The 25529-nt window shown below is 42.7% G+C and overlaps 1 protein-coding gene and 1 long non-coding RNA gene across 4 annotated transcripts in view; both read left to right on the forward strand.

Annotated features, from left to right (window-relative positions):
- Positions 1 to 386, forward strand: part of LOC126284005 (uncharacterized) — a 34333-nt gene extending 33947 nt beyond the window's left edge. Inside the window, exon 4 of the long non-coding RNA XR_007551424.1 lies at positions 166 to 386. This is a non-coding gene — a long non-coding RNA (uncharacterized LOC126284005). The remainder of the gene's footprint in view (positions 1 to 165) is intronic.
- Positions 387 to 15185: 14799 nt separating this feature from the next.
- Positions 15186 to 25529, forward strand: part of LOC126284769 (uncharacterized) — a 76440-nt gene continuing 66096 nt past the window's right edge. For all 3 annotated transcript variants that reach the window (XR_007551553.1, XR_007551552.1, XM_049983930.1), the window contains exons 1-2: positions 15186 to 15303; positions 18847 to 18981. Coding sequence is in view for 1 of the 3 variants with exons in the window: in XM_049983930.1 (XP_049839887.1) it covers positions 15231 to 15303; positions 18847 to 18981 (208 nt within the window). In the remaining 2 variants the exon portion in view is untranslated. The remainder of the gene's footprint in view (positions 15304 to 18846; positions 18982 to 25529) is intronic.

Below are 25529 nucleotides of genomic sequence, written 5' to 3' on the forward strand. Positions count from 1 at the left end.
GAGCCATTTGAACCTTTACTTCTGTAGGAAAATAGGGGTAGTGATTATTGAGGTGCATGGAAATTGCTAGCACATTCTAGTGTAGTGAACACTAAGCGGTTTTTATTTAATCTATATTAACTACAGCTTTTACTCTCATCTGAATGTTCTGCGTTTTCTTTTCAGCATTCCTTCGCGAAGGTGACCAATTGCAGTTTAGACGAAACAACGCCATTTTAGCAATGTGGACCTCCTTCTTTAATGCTGCAGCAAATTATTTTCAACTCCAAACTGTCATTTGTAATTCGCTCATCGCCTTCTTGTATGTAAAACAGACACAATGATTGTAATCTGTCTATCAAAGACACAACTTTACTTCAATTGTATGTAAATGCAGTATTTCTATGTTTTAATTTTCTTTTTGATTCATTTCCTCATAAAGTTATTATTTTTCTTTCTACAACCATCAATAATACAATGGTCCACTTCTGAATGTTAATATTATATTATTTGTAAGTGCTCGACAACTTTCACAACCTTTGGTTACTGGGTGAGCAGTATTGTTGGAAACATAATTGGCGTCCATTGTATAACACACCAGGACCTATTGACTGACGCAGAGAGTAAATGAAATGCTTGAAGTTTTTCACACTTGTTGACACAAATGTCGAGCTTGTTCACTTTCTTTGCTTCAGTAATGTGAATTTTTATATCATGGGACCAATTAAGTCAAAAATTACACAACTCGTAGGGAGGTGGTATAGGAGACTTTCCATTGCACCTCAGGATAAGCTGAGTCTTGTCACGATGAAATGTATACTCCTAAAACGGACAACAATGCATGATCTAGTGGGTATGGCCTATACCCTTACCTACACCCTTATAAGTATTAAGTAAATCGAAAGGGTGATCAACAGCTGTAAATGATAATGAGAAGTGAAATGTAATCTTGACATTATTTTATTGGTATCTGGCTATACCAATACAGCCAGTACTGCATTTTCACGAATTGCTTTGTAATTTAATACACAAAATTCCACTGACATGACGATAACACTTCAGTAAGTATATTGGCAAAAAATTATTTACAGTCTGAGTTGCCAAATTTGTTTCCAAATAAACAAAATGAGCACACACACACATAAACCGACCGATTATGTTTTAATGCCAATGTTTAACAAGTATACCACAAGATATTTGTATATGTTTATATCCACTACTCTCCAGTGGTCAGGTACTATTGTTCTGGATGAATGGTGCAGAAAATTCACAAATGGGTCTCAGAGATTCTGAACATCGTGAACGTGAACAAATATTAAATTTCTATATGTTCAGCCATTGCGATTCCCGTCGGTTATGTCAAAGTGAGAGCTGACCTAACACTGTATGTTCATGCTGCAATCTTCACACAACAAAAATTTGAAAGAATTCCTTGCTTAGGTTTGCCAAAGCCTCGCAGTAGGCCGCAACATCCTGAGGAGGTCGATTTACTCCGAATTTTTGAAGAGTTCGTCAGGTGGACTTACATGTCACAAAACATGACAGCAAGATTTTGGGTGGTCAGAGACAAACCAGTCGATATTGTAGCATCGCATACAATCTTTCTTTTTTCATTTCGTTTGGGTCCTCATTCTTCTGACTGGTTTGAGACGACCCTCCACGAATCTCTCTTCTGTGCCTAACTTTTAATCTGAATTATTTGCTGGATGTTTTCCAGTCTCTGTCTTCGTCTACAGCTTTGCTACTGCTTCTAGTACCATGGCAGTTACACCTTATTCCCTGTTCTTCTTCTTGGCACTTGGCAGCGCTTTCCATTTGCTGCGTCTCGCCGATTCTACGGTGAACCTCCTCATTCCTACGTTATTATTCTACCTACTTTTCAACAATCTTCTGTAGCACCACATCTCAAAGGCTTCGATTTTCTTGTGTTCTGGTTTCCTCTTCGTCCATTTCTCACTGCTATAAAATGCCGAGCTTCAGAGATTTTTTCCTCAAATTACGGCCTGCTTTTGTTACAAGTGCACTTCTCTTGGGCAGGAATGCCCTTTTTGATAGTGCTATTATGTTTTTCATGTTCACCTTGCTCCGTTCGTCACGGTTGATTGAACTGCTTAGGTAGCAGAATTCTTTCATTTCGTCCACTTCGTAATAATGGATTTCCATGTTAAGTTTCTCGCTGTTCTCATTTCTGCTAATTCTCAACACTTTCGTCTTTCTTCGATTTACTCTCAAACGCTGTACCCAGTTGATTGTTCATTACATTCAGCAGATCCTGTAATTGTTCTTTGTTTTCACTGAAGATACCAATGTCACCAGTGAATCTTGTCATTCACATACTTTCACCTTGAATTTTAATCCCGCTCTTGAAGCTCTGTTTCCTTCATTGCTTCTATAGATTGAACAATAGAGTGAAACTCCGCGTCCCTGCCTTACACACTTTTTATCCGTGCACTTCGTTCTTGGTCTTCCATTCTTACCTCTTGGTACTTGTACACAGGAATGTGTCCGTATTTTCTTCAGTTTTGCTTCCGTTATCAACCTCAACGTCACAACTACCTCTCTGGTGAATTGACCTTTCCTAAATTAAAACGGATAGTCATCTAACAGATCCTCAGTTTTCTTTTCCATTCTTCTCTACATTAATCCTGTCAGAAAAGTACATTGAGCGATAGTTGTCGCACTTAGTAGCCATTCTTAACTTCGGAATTGTGTGGACCATATTTCTTTCAAAAGTCTGGTAGTGCGTCACCAGTCTCATACGTCCTAACAGCAACAACTATAGCTGTTTTGTTGACGATTCTGCCAATTATTTTAGAAATTCCTATGGAATGTTATTTATACCTTCTACCTTATTTGATATTAACTGATCCAAATACCTTTCAAATTATGTTCATAATAAAGGATTCCCTACCTCTTTCCTCTCGCCTCCTGTTTCTTCTGTCAAGTCATCAGATAAGTCGTCCTCATCTTACAGGCTTTTAGTGTAATCTTTGTTTGTGACCGAGCGGTTCTAGGCGCTTCAGTCCGGAATCGCGCTGTTGCTACGGTCGCAGATTCGGGCATGAATCTAAGGCTAGGCGACTGTTGACCTCAGATGGTAAGTCCCATAGTGCTCAGAGCCATTTGAACCATTTTGTACTCTTTGCACCTGTTTACTCTCTCCCATGCATTTAAAAGTGAGATTCCCGTTGCACTCTTAGCGTCACAACCCTTGCGTTTAATTTCACCGAAAGTCGTTTTGACATCTCTCTATGCTACGTCAGTCTTTTTGACAATCATTTCTTTTTCTATTTCTTCACATTTTTCATGCAGCCAATTCCCCGTAGCATCCCTGCAGTTCCTATTACTTTCATTCGTAAGTGACATTTTCGTACTCCCTTCTCTCGTCAATCAACGTAAATATTTCTTCTGGTGTCCGTGGTTTCTTCGCAATGAACGTCTCTGCACCTATGTTTTCTCTTCCATATTATGTGATTGCCAATTTAGGGATGCCCGTTCCGCTTCAACTGAACTGCATACTGAGCTATTTATTATCGCAATATCTATAGCCCCAGAGAACTTCAAGCGTTACTATTCAAGCCTTAGTACTTCAGTACCCCTCTTCTTTGAGCATTGATATTTGCTGACTAGTCTCTTTAACTCAGTCCACTGTTCATCATTACTAAATTATGATCTGAGTCTATATCTCCCCTGAGTATGCCTTACTATCTAGTATCTGATTTCGGTATACATGTTTGACCACGACGTAATCTGACTGGAATATTCCTATACCTGCGGCCTTTCCCAAGTACACCTCATCCTCTTGTAATTAAACAGTAGCAAAACATTCAGGTTGGATAGTTCGGTATTAATGGTTAAATGTCTTTTATGAGATTTGTCAACGAATGTCACTGACGAAGTCACATCGGGCCAAGAGTCGTGTTGTCGCAACATTTAGACAAGTTCCCTGCCAGAAGATGACAAGTAGAATACTCATCCAAAGGCAACGGCAGCACGCCACCGGACTCTACTGATAACCTGCACGGGACCAATCCAGACGAGAGCACGACACGTGTGAGGAAGGGAACGTGGTGTTGAGCGTTTCGTTTGCAGAGAGCGGCAGCACAGGTCTGCATCCGACGTCGATATGGCGGAAATCTGAAAACACCTCTTTTAATATTTAGGTGTAATGGAGACTACAGAGGATCCAGAAAAGAAAAAAGAGGAAACATTTGATTTGGGGCAGTAGAATGAAGTTAAAGATTACGAGTACAGTGAAATAACGAAATGAAAAGGTAGTAGCTATTAGGTCTATCGTTAACACAAACGCCGGCCGTGGTGGCCGAGCGGTTCTAGGCGCTTCAGTCCGGAACCGCGCTACCACTACGGTCGCAGGTTCTAATCCTGCCTCGGGCATGGATGTGTGTGATGTCCTTAGGTTGGTTAGGTTTAAGTAGTTCTAAGTTCTAGGGGACTGATGACGTCAGATTTTAACCTTCACGTCCTCGCGCGGGCGGTAAAGTGACCGCCTTTTTGCAATTTCGCGCCATACTTACTCCGACAGGTGCTGCTCAAAGTTCGTCCAAGTCGCACCTCTCTGCCTCTCAGGACAAGTTGAAATAGGTCCGAACACGTTCGGCGGTCAGTTTACCGCCTTGATAGCGCTTACGGCACTTACAAACACGATCAGTTTACCGCCTTGCAAGCACTTACGACATTTACAAAAACGGTCACTTACCGCCTTGCGAGCGCTTACGAGACTTTGTTCTACTCGTCTACTTCGGAATGTAAGTATTTCTTTTTGTAATTCCCCTATAATTCCTCAATTTTATAGACTCTTCCAATTCTCTAATGAATGTGCATGTGCTCCAGAATTTCAACAGCAAGAAGAACACAAAGGTGGCCTGCATGTATATTTTTCCGCTTACTTGACTCGGCAGGAATAAATTCGTTACGCATTTTTCAATTCAACACTGGTAATATGAAAGAAAAAACGAGAAGACAATTCTTACATGTGTCATCTTTGGAACTGATTAGCGAAAACCTGAAAGAAACAGCTACATTGAAGCATTTACCATTAAGATTTGTTAGTATTTTTGGAAAATTACAAAGAGAGTGACGTATCAACCCCTACAAGGAGAGGAATATGTTATTTGTGTGTCTCAAAAAAGAATATAAAAACAAAGCGAGAATGGGGTGAATGTGGAAGAAACGTCTGTCTACGACATTCAACCATGTCAGTTACGTGCAATAATTGATATCAGCCTCAAAGCGAAAATTAAATGGATACAGACTGATCAGCATTTTTCATCTGACAGAAATGTTTGTGATGTTTTCAATCAAAATTTCTTTTTTGAAAACAAACTTAGCTTTTCTTGTGACGAGTTAAGACAGTGAATAATTCTAGTCTTAAGTATTACATTATTTAGTCCCAAAACATTACAGTTAAAAAAATTTTCTTATATTTCATTTGGGTTTTTGGCTCCTTTTTTCTATTCCATTGTATATTTTATTGTTCAATAAATAATTTTGATTAAAAATGTGTTTTCAATATTGAGGGAGATATTCTGTGTCGATATTTTATGGAAATATGACCTTCAAACACGGAAAACCTCAAGAGATTGATGAAAACTATCGGGCGGTCGGCGCGAGAGCATGAAGGTTAGTGTTGTTTAACGTTCCGTCGACAACGAAGTCATTAGAGACAGAGCACAAGCTCGGGTTAGGGAAGGATGGGGAAGGAAATCGGCCGTGCCCTTTCAAAGGAACCATCCCGGCATTTCGCTGAAACGATTTAGGGAAATCACGGAAAACCTAAATCAGGATGGCTGGAGCGCATGAAGGTTAAGTCCCATAGTGGTCAGAGCCATTTGATTTTGATAACACAAACACAAGATGGCTCAGATTGATATAATATCGAATGCGATTATATTATAAACCCTTTACGAGGTTTTCAACTAACACAATATTTGTTGCTGCAATGGCGCAAATGGAGTATGTTAAATGATTACATTTAGAGTTCAGTACCACAAGCAGTCCTGTGCTCAAAAATGGTTCAATTGGCTCTGAGCACTATGGGACGTAACATCTGTTGTCATCAGAGCCCTAGAACTTAGAACTACTTAAACCTAACTAACCTAAGGACATCAAACACATCCATGCCCGAGGCAGGATTCGCACCTGCGACTGTAGCGGTCACGCGGTTCCATATTGAAGCGCCTAGAACCGCACGGTCACACCGGCCGGCAGTCCTGAGCTACTAGGTAAGTACAGATGGTGAAACTCGCCTTTTAATACGTCGTGTAACCTTCACGGGAGGCAATGGAGACGCTGACTCTGGCATTCAGTCGATAGTACAGATGGCGAATGCGATCCTAGGATACTTTACGCCACGCCTACTAGACCTGTTCACGAAATTCTGTTAGCTGACGAGTAGCGCAAGCCATTTCTCGTCCCATCATATGTGTTCGATTGGAAACGAGCTGGACAGGAAAGTTCGTGCACGTCTTGCAGGGCACGTTGAGTTTTACGGGCAGTGTGTGAGCGAGCACTATCCTATTGGAACAGCTCATCGCGTTCCTGTTGAAAGAATGGCAAAATAACGAGTCTATATCATTCCGCAAAGTACCGAGCGCTGCTTAGTGTTCCATCCAGGAACACCAAAGGTGAATTGAAGTTGTAGCTTATCGCACCACAGACCATAAGGCTTGTCGTACGACCAGTGTGTCTTGCATAAATGCAGTCTATGGGACAGCGCTCACCAGCTCCATGTCGTACGCGGCAATAACCACGCAGGCAGAATCTGCTTGCATTGCTGAAGACCATGACGTGCTGTTCCATCTTCCAAGTGATCCTCTGACAGCAACAGTCGAGCCTTGCACGTCCATGGCGTGGAGTGAGTGCAAGACTGGCTCGTAGTCGCAACGCTGTGTAACCGGTTCCCAACAACTCCTGTTGACATGTCTGGGTTCACAGGCCCTCTTACCTGTGCTGCCGTAAATCTACGATCTGCCTTACAATACGACGACCCTGGCAAGTGTCTGTAGTGCGTGGGCGTCCGGAACCTCGTCTACTGGCGTGAGAAAGTTCACGTGACCACTGGTACCAGCATCGTCGCACAACCGACGCAGCACATCCAACTTGTGGAAATTCTCCGAAAGACCATCCCGCCGTTAGGAAGGCCTAAATTAGACCCCTTTAAAACTTTGTCATTTGCCTGTACGAAGCACGTTGCGTACTTGGTTCACACGTTTGCACTATACTGAGCCTTAGCTATTTGTGACCATTCTCTATTAAAGGTTGGAAACATGGGGCGTTTCGGTAGTTATACCACTACGCCACCTGTTGGTGGACGACGCTGAAGCCATTGCAAGTGCAAATGCCGTCATCGGATCAAAATAGACGTCGTCTTTCCACGCTGCACTAATTTTAATCTTCCAGTGGAGTGCTTGAGTAAGTATAAGCAAGAGGGACAGAAGATTAGGGCTTAACACACATTGACGGACATTCTTTTATTTTAAGAGGTCGTCACGTCTTGAACAGTTTGGTTTGAGTTTGGTGTGTGATGGTTGGTTGTAAACAACGACGTCATGTACCTGGCGTTACTTGAACTTTCGTAAACTTGTGGTTCCGATTACAGTAGCGGTGTGTCCCTATTTATTATCTTGTTCGCTTGTGGCGTTTATGGAACAACCGACGTTCGTCCGTTCTCGAAGTTAGGTGCTGTCGTCAGCGGCTGTCCTGAGCCCTCACAGCAAAATCATACAGTACGAACGGTTTTAATTCTCTTAGTGAGAAGACCTCATTTCTCATTAGCAGTAACGATACAGGACAGGAATGATCGGTGCTCTTCACAGGCCAACTGATGACCGAACAATCAGAATTCCACATCCAGTCACCCACTGGTTTTTGTGATTTTGGCTTAGAGTGTGCAGTACCTGTACACCCGATTTTTGAACCCTAATCATTGCATGTAAATATCTCACGATGGTGGAATGATGATAGTTCATTACATTTGCCAGTTCTTGAATAGCCGGCCGGTGTGACCTAGCGGTTCTAGGCGCTTCAGTCTGGAACAGCACAACCGATACGGTCGCAGGTTCAAATCCTGCCTCGGGCATGGATGTGTGTGATGCCCTTAGGTTACTTAGGTTTAAGTAGTTCTAAGTTCTAGGGGACTGGTGACCTCAGATGTTAAGTCCCACAGTGCTCAGAACCATTTGAACCATTTTGAACCAGTTATCGAATACAATGGATGGATCGTTGAGAACTGATGTGTTTAAAAGATTTTCATCAAACCTCGAAGGTCTTTTCGAATATATAGAGTCACTAATGGCATAACTACCCTCCTTAAAACGAAAAAAACCTTTTCTCGCCGCTATCTTTCTAATGCCATTATCCCAATCCACGATCAAATTGTTTCTGGCTGTCTCCATTATTAGCACGCCTCTATTGAAGTCAGACAGAAGAATATGTCGGAAATGTGCCGATTTCTCCATTTGACACTCCATTTTATAGCGTCCATGGCTCGTTATCTCCAGATGACGAAATGACAATATTTATACTAAAATAGCAACAGTGAAGTAAATAATGACAATCGACAAATAAGCCCATAGCAACCGGAATACCAACATGTTAAACAAAAACATTACGTAATTGTTCACCAAGGTAATAAAGAAACTCTGGTACAGCTTAAATGGCACTAAGTTATCAATGAGCGTTCTAATTAAGTAGCTTGTATTTGGCTTACAGAATGGCTGTTGTCTTCTAATGTGTAGTAAATGTGGATCCTAACTGGGCACGTGAACTTTCTGTTAACTATGTATGTGACTATGAAGTGGCCGGAGTATTTCTTAATAATAGGGCATTTTCGATTTTATATGGTGTGAAATTTAGAGGCCTTAATTGAATGATTACTCAGTGCTTTTTGTCCGGTTGAATGTGTTCTAACAAATGTTTTTAATGATTTTAAAGGTTTGCTGCCTGTAGCTTTAGTTGGTATGAGACCACTTAGGTCGTAAAGATGTCAGAGCCAGTGAGTCCCCTCTCCAGTGGTCGCTTTCGCTCAGCTTCCGCGAGGCGCGCTTCGTTGCTGCTACCAGCGTCTCTCTCCACGGAATCGCCAGGTCTTCACACCCTGCGCCCTGTTCACCACAACCACACAAGGTGGTACAGGTTGGCGTCGGATCGTAAGACTAGTTAATGAAGTTTGAGGCGACCTGGACAAAAAAATAAAGAAAGAAACTGAAAAACATATAAATTTTTTAGCTCGACCATACTCAGTCGCAAACATCCCAGTGTCCTCTCAAAAAATCACATTACCTGGTACAAAACTGGACACTTGTGACGTTACTGGCATTACTGGCACCTTTCCGTGGCTGACTAGGACAGTGGACAGGTGTACAACCAAGGTTCTGAGATTTATTTTCAAATACATATTTTTATTGTTGTAATATATGTAATCATTATCCAAAATCATCTCAAGCGTTTTTCAGTATCAGTAACATTAGCACAAGTGTCACGTTAAACCAGCTTTAGTCGTTTCCCTTCAGTCCAACAGTGAGCCAGTTTAACATAAGTATGATTTTAATAACTAGAATACAAGTATGTGACAATAAAATCAATAAAACCTTACCGGTGCTGACCTGTGTCTTGAAACTGATTACTTTCTATTAAGAGTACCTCATCCACAGTTACCACAATAGCCCATTACGAAAGACAACAAAAATATCTCAGTAGCGTTAAAGAATTTCCGAAATTTGATTACTTTAAGCAGATACATATAATTATCACATAACTTACGACATTCTGCATAAAACTCTTCCAAATGTAAAACCAACCTACTAAGCCATCTTAAGAAATTCTTTCTAAAGAGACAAAGAAAATGCGAAATGAGAATGCTAACCTTCACAAACTGCAAAAATACAATGAGCTGAAAATTAACCCGATCTGTCAAATCCACAGCAAGTATTTTGTATAAATCTCCAAAATATGGTTGAAACACACAATTTGCCGATTTCATTACTCATTCATATACTCGTAATATAAGCTGGGTCCACGGTCCTCCTTTATATACATGTAAACGTTGCCTTTTTCTCCCCTGAAACACAAATACCTTTAACCCAGTCCAACAGCCAGTTCACACACGTATCACTTGTTATAGTGGATGAAACAAAGTCTATAGCATCCCTCAGAAGAAAGAACAGTCAGAAGCTCAGTCCTTAAACAAGCAGAGATAATTGCTAGGTATTTTAAGTCTGAAGGGTTGAAATCAACGTTAAATCCCTAAGTTGCATAGTGCCTCACAACATGCTTTATAAGTCAACAATGTTTAGCAAACCATACACTAGAAATGCATAAAGCAATTTGCGCCACACCACGAGAACTCACATTAGTAGAGGAGTGACAGAACCACCTTCATGCAAGAATCCTGCCAATGCCACTGAGCACCACGGTACTCCTTGGACAAAGCAGTTGTGTCTTCACCTCCAAGCAACCACAGCCACGCTTAGTGGTCCCCGTAATGTGTGTCTGCAACTGCTCCCGACCCGCCTGGTCTTCTCGCTGCCTTCCATCAGTTTTGTGTTGAAACAGGCTGACATAAACAAGATGCCCGCTGACACAGTACCAGATAACCACTGTATTGTCTGATTGTCCTGAGATAACGGCCCTTTCTCAAAGAGCTGTCACTCGACTCTCAACATTATTTCCACCTCGGGCGTCTAGTAATACACAACTCCGTGGAATTTCACTGACCCTTTCGGCTGCCTGTCCATAACTCCACAACTGCTCTCTGCGCACATCATGTGCCCCACCTGTATGGCCTAAGGGAGAGCACCACAGTAATACTGAAAGAACTGAAAAATTCTTGAAAATTGAGGCAAACTGCCTCTCGAAATCCTACTTAGCGTGTTTCAGGAACCAATTCAGATGATGAGTGAAGGTACAGCATATAACTCCCAATGTACAATCCCGTAGATATGAACACGACAGTACTAGATTAATAAGAGCGCGCGCAGAGGCAATTAAGCAGACATTGTTTCCGCATTCCATAAGTAAATGGAACAGGAAAAACTTAATAACTGGTACAGTGGGACGTACACTCTACCATGCACTACAAAGAGTATTGCATGATAAGTAAGTAGATGTAGAGTTAGATGTCTTATATCTTTTAGCGAAGAATGGCCCTTTGCTTCTGATAGAGACGACTATATACAGATCGCTGTTTCAGATCTTTTGACTATCAAGACAACCCCTACGGACAGTTTCAATTGAAATAAATACTCATATCGGCCATAACTGGACACTCAAATGAATTCGCTGGTGACAACTGAAAATTTGTGTTTCAGTAAGACTCGAACCCCTATTAATTGCTTTCCAAAAGCGACTGCTTTAAGCGCTTCAAGTTTCCCAGCACCCTGTACTTTCGACACAAATTCCCTTGTTGTCGCAGACTACTTACGTTGCGTCCCGTGTCCTCCACACTTATTTGCTCGTCACATCATCCTAGACTCCTGCAAAGGTTCAAGAAAGAGAGTGCATACGCCCTGAAATGATCTTAGTGGCTGTCAAGCCATATAGAATAACATATAGGGTTATTCTTACTTAAGTTTGAAAACCCTCGAAGTACGTAGGTGCCTTTGAGACAACCGTAAGGTACATGGAGCTGAAAATATCTGAAAATACCCTGAAATTGGACGACTGACGTTAAACCTCTGGCGTCACCAGATGACGAGTCTCGTCGCACCTACTGCGATGGTGCCTATCGATCTCCCGCACCTGGTCCTCAAAGCCCAACTCAGTCATTCACCTGGCTCCGAGTCTACATAAGCGACTTTAGCGCGTGGGACACAGCGTTCGAGGCATGCGTCTGGTAGGCTGTACATTTTTTTCTTTTTTAATTTGCATAGTGTTACACAATTAAGTGTTTACATTGAGGTAATATTAATTATTTTATTTATCGGCCTCAAGGTCTGGTTTCTAAAAACTACATTGCAATTAAATCCTGTTGTTGTTGTCTTCAGTCCTGAGACTGGTTTGATGCAGCTCTCCATGCTACTCTATCCTGTGCAAACTTCTTCATCTCCCAGTACTTACTGCAACCTACATCCTTCTGAATCTGCTTAGTGTATTCATCTCTTGGTCTCCCTCTACGATTTTACACCCCACGCTGCCCTCCAATGAGGAATTTGTGATCCCATGATGCCTCAGAACATGTCCTACCAGCCAGTCCCTTCTTCTTGTCAAGTTGTGCCACAAACGCCTCTTGTTCCCAATTCTAATCGATACCTCCTCATTAGTTATGTGATCTACCCATCTAATCTTCAGCATTCTTCTGTAGCACCACATTTAGAAAGCTTCTATTCTCTTCTTGTCTAAACTATTTATCGTCCATATTTCACTTCCATACATGGCTACACTCGATACAAATACTTTCAGAAACGACTTCCTGACACTTAAATCTATACTCGATGTTAACAAATTTCTCTTCTTCAGAAACGCTTTCTTTGCCATTGCCAGTCTACATTTTATATCCTCTCTACTTCGACCATCATCAGTTATTTTGCTCCCCAAATAGCAAGACTCCTTTACTACTTCAAGTGTCTCATTTCCTTATCTAATTCCCTCAGCATCACCCGACTTAACTCGACTGCATTCCATTATCGTCGTTTTGCTTTTGTTGATGTTCATCTTATATCCTCCTTTCAAGACACTGTCCATTCCGTTCAACTGCTCTTCGAAGACCTTTGCAGTCTCTGACAGAATTACAATGTCATCGGCGAATCTCAAAGTTTTTATTTCTTCTCCCTGGATTTTAATACTTACTCCGAATTTTTCTTTTGTTTCTTTCACTGCTTGCTCAATAAACAGATTGAATAACATCTGGGATAGGCTACAACCCTGTCTCACTCACTTCCCAATCGCTGCTTCCCTAGCATTCCCCTCGACTCTTATAACTGCCATCTGGTTTCTGTACAAATTGTAAATAGCCTTTCGCTCCCTGTATTTTACCCCTACCACCTTCAGAATTTGAAAGAGAGTATTCCAGTCAACATTGTCAAAAGCTTTCTCTAAGTCTAGAAATGCCATAAATGTAGGTTTTCCTTTCCTAAATGTATTTTCTAAGATAAGTCGTAGGGTCAGTATTGCCTCACGTGTTCCAACATTTCTGCGGAATCCAAACTGATCTTCGCCGAGGTAAAGAATTCGCGTTAGTATTTTGCAGCTGTGACTTATTAAACTGATATTTCGGTTATTTTCACTTCTGTCAACACCTGCTTTCTTTGGGACTGGAATTAAATCCTATCATATTGTTTAATACTTTTTTCATCATGCGGGGTAACAGTGATAATATGTTTCTTTATAGTCAGTACCGCCATTAGACTGTTGTTTATTTACAGTGTTACATTTACACTTCCACATTATGCTGGATGACGCCTACTGACGTTGAGCACACGTGACGCGTTAACTGAAGTATTTAAGCAGGGGAGACACGGAACGAGTGTCACACCAGCAAAGATATTGGAAAATCTGTTGCGACAAGCGACTTTGACAAGAGGAATATTATTATTATGTAGAGTCTGTGAACGATTATCTCGAAAACGACAAAGCTGGTCGAATGTTCCCGTGCTACTGTCATGAGCATATACGAAAAGAGGTAGGTGCTAAATGGTTGGACGTCCACAACTCTTCACACAACGTGGAGTTCTAGTGCTTGTCTGCAACATAAAATAGAGTAAATGTGTATCTCTTACATCTCTACTGAAAGAGCACAATGTTGCTGCTCTCTCAACTGTTTTGGAACACATCGTTCACCGAGCTTTGTTGAAGAAGGAGCTCCAGAGCAGAGCACCCCTACGTGTTCACGTGCTGGCCTAACGACGTCACCAGTTACGATTGCAGTGGGCACGGGACCATGAGGATTCGACGGTTGATCAACGGAAACATGTCGACTCTTCGGGTGAATTAAAGTTTTACTACACTCGATGGTCGTCTCGATAAACGCCGTCGTCGAGGTGAATAGCTGCCCGAAACGTACAGCACACCATGGACGAAGACTGGTGGTAGCAGTATTATGCTATGGGAGTCATTCTTATGCTCTGGTATGGAACTTGTGGTAGTAATCGAAGACAGGCTGAAAGCTGCGGACCATCTGTATCCGTTCAGTCTTCATGTCTTCCCTGGCGGTGATGTCGTCTTCCAGCAGCGCCGTTGTCCATGTCTCGGAGCCAGAATCGTGCTACAGTGGTTTAAGGGAGCACTCACGTTGACGTCTCGGTGACCAAATTCACCTGATTTAAGTCCTACAGTACCCATCTGGATCTCTATCGGGGGCCGTCACCGCGTACCCAAATCAGTAGCCCGTTATTTACGCGAGTTACATGACGTTTGCATAGACATCTAACACAATACATATTCGCAAAGCTGCAAAGATACTACCCGATACCTGATACGCAGGATGAGTGACGTATTCCTTTACAAAGTCGAACAAATGAGCTATTAAGCAGACACTCACAATGGTTTGGTTCATCAGTGTAAATAAGTATAATTTTCCGAATTAGATCGCTACTAATAAATGCGATACATGTTCTTTACTAAATAAAGTCTGTATACAAAAAAAGAAGCGAGAAAGGAAAGAATCAGAAAATTAAAAAAGGGTTTGCTTGGTTACAGAGAGGGCAACAATATTGTATGTTCTGAGTCTACAACATATCACATATAGAAAATATGTTTGAAGAGAGAGTAGCTGATCGGTGCGATACGTGGCACTGCCTCCCACCAGAGAGGGCAGAGTCGGCAAGCACCATCACTGCCCGTGCAGCGAGACGTTCAACACTTGTCATCCGTTTTTGGGCTACTTGCCGAGATATGCGGCCGCATATATATGTTACATTAATCTGATTCAGAGTCATCTACGTCGCTTCGGGTCTCTTTAAACGTTAATAACAACATCCTGTATGTGTGATGTTCGTTCGTTCGGATGTCTTCAAATGAAAATACGCCACACACAAATAATCCACATATACAGATTGAGACATAGAAATAGAAGCGCCTGGTGATTCTAGAGCCACCTGGAAATGTCATAACCGGTCGTATCGAGACAAATATCAATTATTGTTTGACGGAAAGATAATGCGCCATTAAGTGAAAGAGTCTGCTGGAACCATAAAGCCATTAACCACTGGCACGGTCCGTAATATAAGCGAGAGCTCGGACTCCTCTGTGGGAACCGGTCTGGCTTATTAGCGACAGCAGTTACAGACGCAGCGGCCATGGGATCCTTGCTGTGGCTTCTGGTCGCTTTATTGCTCGTTTCTCCTTCAACGTGTGTGAGAACGAACCAACGTGAGTACTACAGTGTGCATTGTAATCCAGACGGTTGTCGATTATTGGGTTGCTCCTGACATACCGCGTGCTACGAGGTCTTTTCGGGAAGTAATGTCCAATCGGTCCGAAATCGAAACGACAGCGAAAATCAAAAATGTTTTATATGCAACAGTTAGCTACACATTCCAGCTACTTATCTACATAGTCGCCGCTCCGACTTAGAGGTTTGTCCTGCGTTGTACCAAGCAGCCGCCTCATAGTTCCGCCAATTCTCTACGCTGGTCTTCAGTTCATTGTCTGTGCCAGAATGTCTTCGCAGCCAACAGTTAATGTAGCAGAGATGAAACTCATGGGTGCCAATGATGGGCCGTACATTTGGTGATCAAACACTTGACCATCGTAAACGCTGGAGGATCATCTTAATTGCACCTATAGTGTCCGGCCGAGAAGTCTCAAGAAGAAGGAAATGCATGACACTTACGTCGTGTGTGTTGCATAACATCAGGCGAAATATCTCACCAGGCCCTCATACATGACGGGAGACACTATTATTTTGGGCACCTTTAACTGCTTACTGTGCACTCGAAGCTGAGAGAGACGGACGTGACGCCATCCACTGGCATACCAAATATACTGCCCAACACATCTGAGCAATACTACATCGGATTTTTACGGTGGTTTCCATTTTTCGCCTGATCGGCTTTTACTCTACGAATAGCTCTCGTTAATGTCCATCACAAACATGCTACGTTGTGAGGAAGAGAACTGTGAGGAGTTCTGATAAGTAGTACCTCTGTCTTGTCTCTCACTTCACTTACAAAACACAGAAACGGATCGCTTGACCTTTCATCTAAGACGTGATGTAACGTATCTATGTAACATGTATCTTAATTCTTTGGCACAATGGAATCAACACCGCACATCAACGACACCTGATTGTTTTCGTTCATGAAGTTTAGGTGTGTTACCGTGAACAGTTCTGTGACAGTGCTGTTCTTGTCAGAATCGACAGCAAACCAACACCGACAACGATAGGTCAGGTATACCTGCCGACGTCGCAGGCTGAAGATGAAGAGATTTAGAAAGTGTATGAGGATCTTGAAAGGGTAACACAACACGTCATGAGGGGTGAAAATCCTGAACGCAGTTGTAGGGGAGGGAGTAGAAGAAAAGGTAACAAGAGATTATAGGCCTGAGACAAGGAATGACAGAGGAGAAAGACTAATTCAGTTCTGTAGCAAGTTTCAGCTAGTATTCATGAGGCTGCCTCCATACCTGTACGAGTCCATCCGCGCTCTACAATTTGAAATGAGACTCGTCCGACCAGGCAAAATGTTTACAGTCATCTACAGTCCAATGTCGGTGTTGACATACCTAGGCGAGTCGCAGAGCTTTGTGTCGTGCGATCATCAAGGATACACGAGTGTGTCTTGGGCTCCGAAAGCCATTAGCGATGATGTTTCGTTGAACGCTTCACTCGTTGGCACTTGTTGATGTGCCAGCATTGAAATCTGCAGCAAAAGGCGGAAGGGTTGCACTTCTGTCACGTTGAACGATTGTCTTCAGTCGTCGATGGTCCCGTTCTTGCAGGATCTTTTTTCGGATGCAGCGATGTCGGAGTTTGATGCTTTAACGTCTTCGTCCTATTCACGATAATCTCATGAAATGGTCATACAGGAAAATCACCACTTCATCGCTACCTCGGAGATGCTGCGTCCCAACCGACCATTACGTCAAATCCAAACTCTCTAAAATTTTGATAACTTTACATTGTAGCAGCAGTAACCGATCTAACAAGTGCGCTAGACTCTTGTTGTCTTATATTGGCATTATCGACCGCAGCGCCATATTCTGCTGCTTACATATCTCTGTATTTGAATATGCCTGCCTATACCAGTTTCTTTGAACTTCAGTCCATTTGGCGGTAACGCCTACCCCTCTCATCTTCGTCCATTACGTCTTCCCCCGACCACGGCATTGTTCCCAAGTTTCTTTCCTGTATATACACATTACTTCTATCAGTTTTCCCTTCCTTGCTACCTCGTCTGCATTTAACAGTATAATTCCCACTTAAATGTAATACCCCTAACAGTTCGTAAAGCAATTTATTTTATTGGCCAGATGCCCAACGTTGTACCCAAACCGAGTCTTTCATTATGTCTCCCCTGCCTTACCAGACGTAGTGTGTAATTCTAAACGAGCTCATTGACAGCACGACTGCAGAGGCGATCCTCTTGCCACACAGTCGCGACATGACCGACTGTTTTGTGGACACCAGCCAGTGCTTTTCTGGCACTACTTGCCATTACTAATGGAGGGTGAACTGGCAGGATAGCAGTCGGAAAACCAGGTAGAGTCTCACAAGTGGAAATGAGGCACGCGAACCCACGGACCCGACTGTAAGCCCACGCTCGCACACAGGAGATTGTGTCAGGGTTAACCTGCCCTGCAAGCGGGTTGGTGGATGGGTCAACCTGAGCCTGGGCCTCTGAAGGACCTGCAGCCATTATTGACCACCTGGTGCTGCCATGATGAAAAGGTGCGGCGTGGCCAACCGATCGTACCTGCCGATAAGACGTCATTATATTGCCCGCTCCTTGCGTAAACCTTCTTTGAAATCACTCTATTTCTAGGGACACAGCTGCCATCTGAAAACAGATTTTCAGACTGCCTGTTCCATGGCTCATCCATTTCCTCTGCGAATACTTATTACTTGTTAAACAAAGAAAAAGGCTGCTGGATAGTTACGTAAAAGAAGTCAACTAGGATAAGTGTCAGTGGCTCGATTCTCGCAAACGTATTCCTATCAAACAGATTTCTGTAAATTAGCTTAATCATCAAACTGATTTCCATAAGCTGGTGCAGCAAATTTGAACTTGGAATGTTTCAGCCCAACCATAGGCAGACGAAAGACTGTTCGGGTTTGCTGCTGGATCCTAAAATCAACTTGACTCGATATTTCGGCGATCCAGCTGGTCGCCATCTTCAGGAAAATGCTGCTTCTGCTAATGGGTCCCTCTGAGAACTAACGCCAGGTTGCAAATCGACGTCGTACACAGGACACCGTTCAGTAAATGGCGGATGCGCCTCCCATTACGGTTTCTGCCTTCCAAAACAGGGAGGTGGCGCCGCCCTTAGTGAAACACTACTGGCAACGATATATCGCAATCACGGCCGCACCGAAGAACGTTCAATTCTGATGCGAGATAATACAGAATTCCACGTCTTGCTAAGAGGAAACCCATTGTCTCTGTTGATTAAATTATCAGCCAACGTAATTTCAGTCGCCTCTTTATAGACTGTTCCAAAAACTGGAAATGTTGGCAACCACCACAGTTTCCTCAAATTTCATATTGTGTCCCTCATTTAGGCAGTGTTCTGCTACCGCCGATTTTTCCGGCTGTTGTAGCTTCGTATGACGGGAAAGCCTACGTAATCACATAGTCTCACAATTTTCAGATTGCCTGCTTTTAGGCGTAAGACATGATCTTTGTTGAGTCAAAAATATACAGTGTATGTTGCTGGATACTGCTAATGACCTTATCAATTCATTGTTCACAGGTTTTACCGTCCTTACAAAAGCAGGGGTCATCCATGGGGGACCTGACGGTGTTCGGTTTTTCAACAGCTCAGGGAAAGGGTACGGACGGCTGGACGAACGTACGGACCACCTCAGAGATCACTGCTACGTACCTTGTAAGCACACTAAAAGTACTACAATTGTATAGGCGACTCAACCAGTGTAAGAACAGCGAACCTGTCGTGAAGTATTTGATACATTGTTCTTGTGATAATATTCCTTTGGCCGCTCTCAGCTGATCTTCACCGAAATGACAGAGCTAATGGGATACAGATATGCACATACACAGATGGCGGCATAAAAGTGCAGTATGTTGGTAGACCTGTCAGATGTAGTAGGTGATTCATGTGGAAACGTCTCCGACGTAAATTTGACCCTAAACGGGAATTAACGGACGTTGAACACGGAAGGTAATTGGAGCTAGACGCATTGGACATTCCATGTCGGAAATCGTTAGGGAATTGAATACTCCGATGTCTACAGTGTCAAGAGAATGCTGAGAATATCAAATTTCAGGCATTAGCTCTCACCACGGATAACGCAGTGGCCGACGGCCTTCATTCAATGGCTCAGAGGAGACAAATGTGTTGACAATCTGGCAGAGCATAGTGCGAGAGCTCTACTTGATGTCGTTTGTACCGCTATTGCCGATTCCGGCCACTCTGCTCTCAAATTCTAGGGCGTTTACGATTTTTTTACGGCAGGTTTCAACGTCAACATTAACAAACACTATATAATTGTAATTGTCCTTTCAAGAGCTATGGAACGCAGTTATAAAACTTATATGATACCTCGTTTAATATCTCTGTTGATACCAGTTGAAGTAACAAAACAAAAAATATGTGACACTCGACGCTCTAATATTTGGCGAAAACCGGGTTTCACTATGTGTAACCGTTCACGAAAGAAAAGGGGGGATATAGTTTACTAGAAGACTATGTAAAAAATTGAAAAAAATCTGTCAACAAGTTTTAGGACTTTGGCAACAACATTTCTCGTTTATATATATTACGTACGTATATATGTATTATGTGTATAGAAAAATAGGTAACCTATGTCTGTCGGGATGTTCGTTAGAATATAGCATAAAAATCTGAAGTAAAACTTCAACAAATTTTCGAGATTTTAGTGACAATGTTTCGCATTTACATATTACATATATGTAAACGTATTCTTCCGCGGTCATTGTCACAGTCAACAAAATTCTTTCTGGTTTGTGCCCCTATTGTCAACTATAAGATTCCGACATTTCCGCGACTATTGCAAGACGCCTTCCTCAGGGTGTGTTGTTAACTGTTGACTGGCCACTAGATTAACTACTTATGTACTATACAAGAGTTCTGTCATTAGTTATGAGGGTGAGGAGGGAAGGTATTTACTGTTCTTTCATTGGTCTTTGCATTGCATCTTGTCATTGGCAGAAATAGGCGTTTTCCTTTGGCGTTTCCTTTACTGCTCGGGATTGGTGGAAATCGGCAATAGAAAACTGAGCGGCGACTGCAGCGTAGCGCTGTTTACAAACTGCCTAATATCGGCTAGGGCGCGTAAGCTATCGATGCACCCTCCGCCGCTGTGGCCTACCAAGCGCCTTTTGCTTTGCGAGAGCTCTCCCCACGCTATCCTTCAGTCAAGACGCAGGGAGTCGGCACACGTCTTCTCTATTCATGTTGTCGGGTCGCTTGGCTCTTTCTATAGCCTCTCTGAGCTTCCTCCTCAAGCTAAGCGGCTTTTCCGCCAGAACGTGGGCCTCTCTAAATTCGATCTTCAACCTGCACTGTTCATGGTGATCTGTCATCGCTGATGTGTTATATTGTTTGAGACTTCATACCCTTCCTCCTCACCTTCATATACAATAACAGCACTCCTCTATAGTATATAAGTAATTAAACAAGCTCCCATTCATCAGTTGACAACACACGCTAAGGATGGGGTATTGGAATAGTCTCCAAAACGTCGGAATTTTATGCTTGACAAAGTGTTCACAAACCGAGAAGAATTTCAGTGACCAATATTACATATATGTTTATGTACTACATGTATTAAAAAACTGTAGCCTGTATCTGTCCAAATGTTCTTAGAACATTGCGTCAAAATTTATAGTAAATTAGTGACGTACATTTTGAGATTTTTGATAACAACATTTCAACATTAGGCTGGACATACCCTGTATAATTTTTAATATAAATATACTCGTATATATCTTAAAAATTATACAGGATATGTACATCTGAATGTTGATTTTGGCATTGTGTAAATGTCTGAAGTATATCTGTCAAAGACTTTCTGAGATATTTGGTAACAAAGTATCCAATTTATATATTACATATATAACTGTATATCAGACTTACTAAAAAACATATAGCCATGTTCGTCCATGTATTTATTAAAGAATTATGTAAAAATCTGAAGTAAATTGGTCAACAACGTTTCGCGATTTCGGGCAACAATTTTTTCTCTTTATACATTACATATATAATTATATACTACACGCACAAACACACACACACACACACATATATATATATATATATATATATATATATATATATATATATATATATATATATATATATATATTAAAAATTTATAACCAATCTCCACTCTAATGTTCTTTAGATTATCGTGTAAAAATTTTATATAAGTTGGCCAAGTACTTTCTGAGATTTTTGATAACAATGTTAAACGACAATTTTTCTCTATATAGTAATAGAGAAGTAGATATATATACTATCACACACATTTAACAAATGTAGCCCATGTACATCCGGAAGTTTATTAAAGTATGACCTAAAAATTTTGAAGTGAATTGGCCACAAACTTTTTGAGAATTTTGCTAATAACATTGAGCTTTCATAAAATATCCAGCCTATGTATCTCCAAAAGTTTATTATCCATCCAAAATTTATGGAAGTGTTGTGTGAAAATTGGAAATAAATCGGATGAGGACTTTCTGAGAGATTTGGTAACAACGTTAAACGTTTATATAACAGTATAGATTTAAATATATAGTCGTATATTATGTACCCTGTGTCTGTCTGAACGTTTATTACAGTATCATCTGAAGTTAATCAGTCAAGAACACATCGAGACTTTTGCTAATAACGTTGTCCCTTTATACAGTCTTCATGTACTTATAAACCAAATGTATTAAAATTATATAGCCTGTGTTCATTTGAATGGTTATTAGAATATCATGAAAAAAATGTAAGTAAAACGAGCAACTATTTTTATGAGATACATTGAAACAACATTAAACAATGACTTGTCTCTAGGTAGTAGCATTAATTCATGTCACTTCTTTACAGGGCTTGTCAGGATGGCTGATCTCGGAATTAGGCCATCGAATCTCCTATGTCTGAGCAATACTTTCTTCATTCGGATATTTCAATTTAGCTTTCTATATATTAGTAACTCTCACTTATGTTACGTATGTATTAAGTTCCATATGTTTGTATTATGTGTTACATTGTGTCATGTGCTTCAGCTGTCTGTATATGATGTTCCATTTTCCGTATTATTTATGCTGTTCTCTAACACCGTGGTTATGTGTAGTCGATGTACAGGCCTCTCTCTTGCGTAATGCTCTTGTAACATTCTTGAAATAGTGTCCACTGTTCAGTCAAATTTGCACAATGACGAGGATAACCAATGGCTTTGTATACGTTATCGAGTGGCGTCCTTTGTCGTGTGAGCTGTGTGTGAGAGGTGTAGTATCAAATGTCTGGGGAGACAGTTGCACAACACGTGCAGGATGACAATCGTCATAACCTCTCAATTGTTTCCGTTAAGACGTTAAAAATGCACAGTCGGCCGCAGTGCATGAGGGGAACTAGCATGTGCATGTGCACGGCGTGCCTGAGCCTATAGCGCTTGTCAAGGCCTACTGCGAGAACAATAACAGCCTAACTGCAGCTCAAAGGAAGTTTGCGACCGAGTTCAAGCTGAAGACAACTGATCCAAATGGGCTAACAATCAAGAATTTGATTCGCACCCCTGAGAGAACGGGTAGTGTTCCTGATGACGGTGTTGACAATATCGGTCGCCCAGAATTTATGAAAACGCCTGAGAATATAGGCGACACATGTTCTGTGATTCAAACCAGCCCCAGGAAATCGATAAAACGAGCTGCATAACAGATGGGAATCAATCGGGAGACACTGTGACAAACTGTTGTTGAAGACATGCATCTCTTCTCATACAAAATTCTAACACATCACCCATTATGGAGCAGCGGTTGCGTTTCGCCAACACTATTGTCACAGAATTGACGAACAGGACTTTGATGTGAATACATTTTGATTTCACGATGAATCCCATTTTCATTTGGATGGGTTCGTCAATTAGCTAAATTCGTGTATTTGGGGGACTGAGAATGATACACTCCTGGAAACTGAAATAAGAACACCGTGAATTCATTGTCCCAGGAAGGGGTAACTTTATTGACACATTCCTGGGGTCAGATACATCACATGATCACACTGACAGCACCACAGGCACATAGACACAGGCAACAGAGCATGCACAATGTCGGCACTAGTACAGTGTATATCCACCTTTCGCAGCAATGCAGGCTGCTATTCTCCCATGGAGACGATCGTAGAGATGATGGATGTAGTCCTGTGGAACGGCTTGCCATGCCGTTTCCACCTGGCGCCTCAGTTGGACCAGCGTTCGTGCTGGACGTGCAGACCGCGTGAGACGACGCTTCATCCAGTCCCAAACATGCTCAATGGGGGACAGATCCGGAGATCTTGCTGGCCAGGGTAGTTGACTTACACCGTCTAGAGCACGTTGGGTGGCACGGCATACATGCGGACGTGCATTGTCCTGTTGGAACAGCAAGTTCCCTTGCCGGTCTAGGAATGGTAGAACGATGGGTTCGATGACGGTTTGGATGTACCGTGCACTATTCAGTGTCCCCTCGACGATCACCAGAGGTGTACGGCCAGTGTAGGAGATCGCTCCCCACACCATGATGCCGGGTGTTGGCCCTGTGTGCCTCGGTCGTATGCAGTCCTGATTGTGGCGCTCACCTGCACGGTGCCAAACACGCATACGACGATCATTGGCACCAAGGCAGAAGCGACTCTCATCGCTGAAGACGACACGTCTCCATTCGTCCCTCCATTCACGCCTGTCGCGACACCACTGGAGGCGGGCTGCACGATGTTGGGGCGTGAGCGGAAGACGGCCTAACGGTGTGCGGGACCGTAGCCCAGCTTCATGGAGACGGTTGCGAATGGTCCTCGCCGATACCCCAGGAGCAACAGTGTCCCTAATTTGCTGGGAAGTGGCGGTGCGGTCCCCTACGGCACTGCGTAGGATCCTACGGTCTTGGCGTGCATCCGTGCGTCGCTGCGGTCCGGTGCCAGGTCGACGGGCACGTGCACCTTCCGCCGACCACTGGCGACAACATCGATGTACTGTGGAGACCTCACGCCCCACGTGTTGAGCAATTCGGCGGTACGTCCACCCGGCCTCCCGCATGCCCACTATACGCCCTCGCTCAAAGTCCGTCAACTGCACATACGGTTCATGTCCACGCTGTCGCGGCATGCTACCAGTGTTAAAGACCGCGATGGAGCTCCGTATGCCACGGCAAACTGGCTGACACTGACGGCGGCGGTGCACAAATGCTGCGCAGCTAGCCAACACCGCGGTTCCTGGTGTGTCCGCTGTGCCGTGCGTGTGATCATTGCTTGTACAGCCCTCTCGCAGTGTCCGGAGCAAGTATGGTGGGTCTGACACACCGGTGTCAATGTGTTCTTTTTTCCATTTCCAGGAGTGTATTTCACGATTTAGAAGTCTGTTCACTCACAACGGATGCCTGTGTGGTAAACAATGTCCAATTACAGAACAATCGTTGCTATATTCCTCGATGGCACTGTGCCCAGCGAACAGTTCGTGAAGGTTTTGGAAGATGATTTCATCCTCGTTATGCAAAGTGACTCTGATTTCGACAAGATGTAGTTCATGCAATACGGAGCTCGACCCCAATAAAGCAGAAGAGTAGTTTATGTCCTAGAAGAGCAATTTGTAGACTGCATTCTGGCTCTGTAGTACCCAGAGGCCACTGGCATGGGCCTCAATTGGCCGCCATACTCTCCGGATCTGTAAACATGCAAGTCCTTTTTGTGGGGCTATATTAAAGAGAAGGTGTTTAGCAATAACCGGAAAACCATTGCTGAGTTGGAAACAGCCATTTAGGAGGCCACCGACAGCATCGATGTTCCGACACTTCAGCAGGTCACGCAGAATTTCGCTATTCGTCTGTGCTACTTTATTGCCAATGACGGCAGGCATACCCAACATGTCGTAACCTAAAACCGAATACCTGCGGTGACATTTACACATTGAATAAAGTATACGCAAGCCACAGTTTGCAACTAATTTACGTTTCTTTCCTATAGTCCTATAAATGCCACTCAGTACATTTTCAGCTTTGCCTAAAGTTCATCCGATGTGTGTTAAATAAAGACCATCTCCGGTTTGGAAGTGTATCATTCGAAGGCCTGGGGTAGCATGTTTTGTTACTAATATATACCTTAACGTTGTCCGCCCCGGTAGCTGAGTGGTCAGCGCGACATACTGTCAATCCAAAAGGCCCGGGTTCGATTACCGGCTGGGTCGGAGATTTTCTCTACTCAGGGACTGGGTGTTGTCC

Source organism: Schistocerca gregaria, chromosome 8, assembly GCF_023897955.1.
Source record: "Schistocerca gregaria isolate iqSchGreg1 chromosome 8, iqSchGreg1.2, whole genome shotgun sequence".
Classification (NCBI taxonomy): Eukaryota; Metazoa; Arthropoda; class Insecta; order Orthoptera; family Acrididae; genus Schistocerca; species Schistocerca gregaria.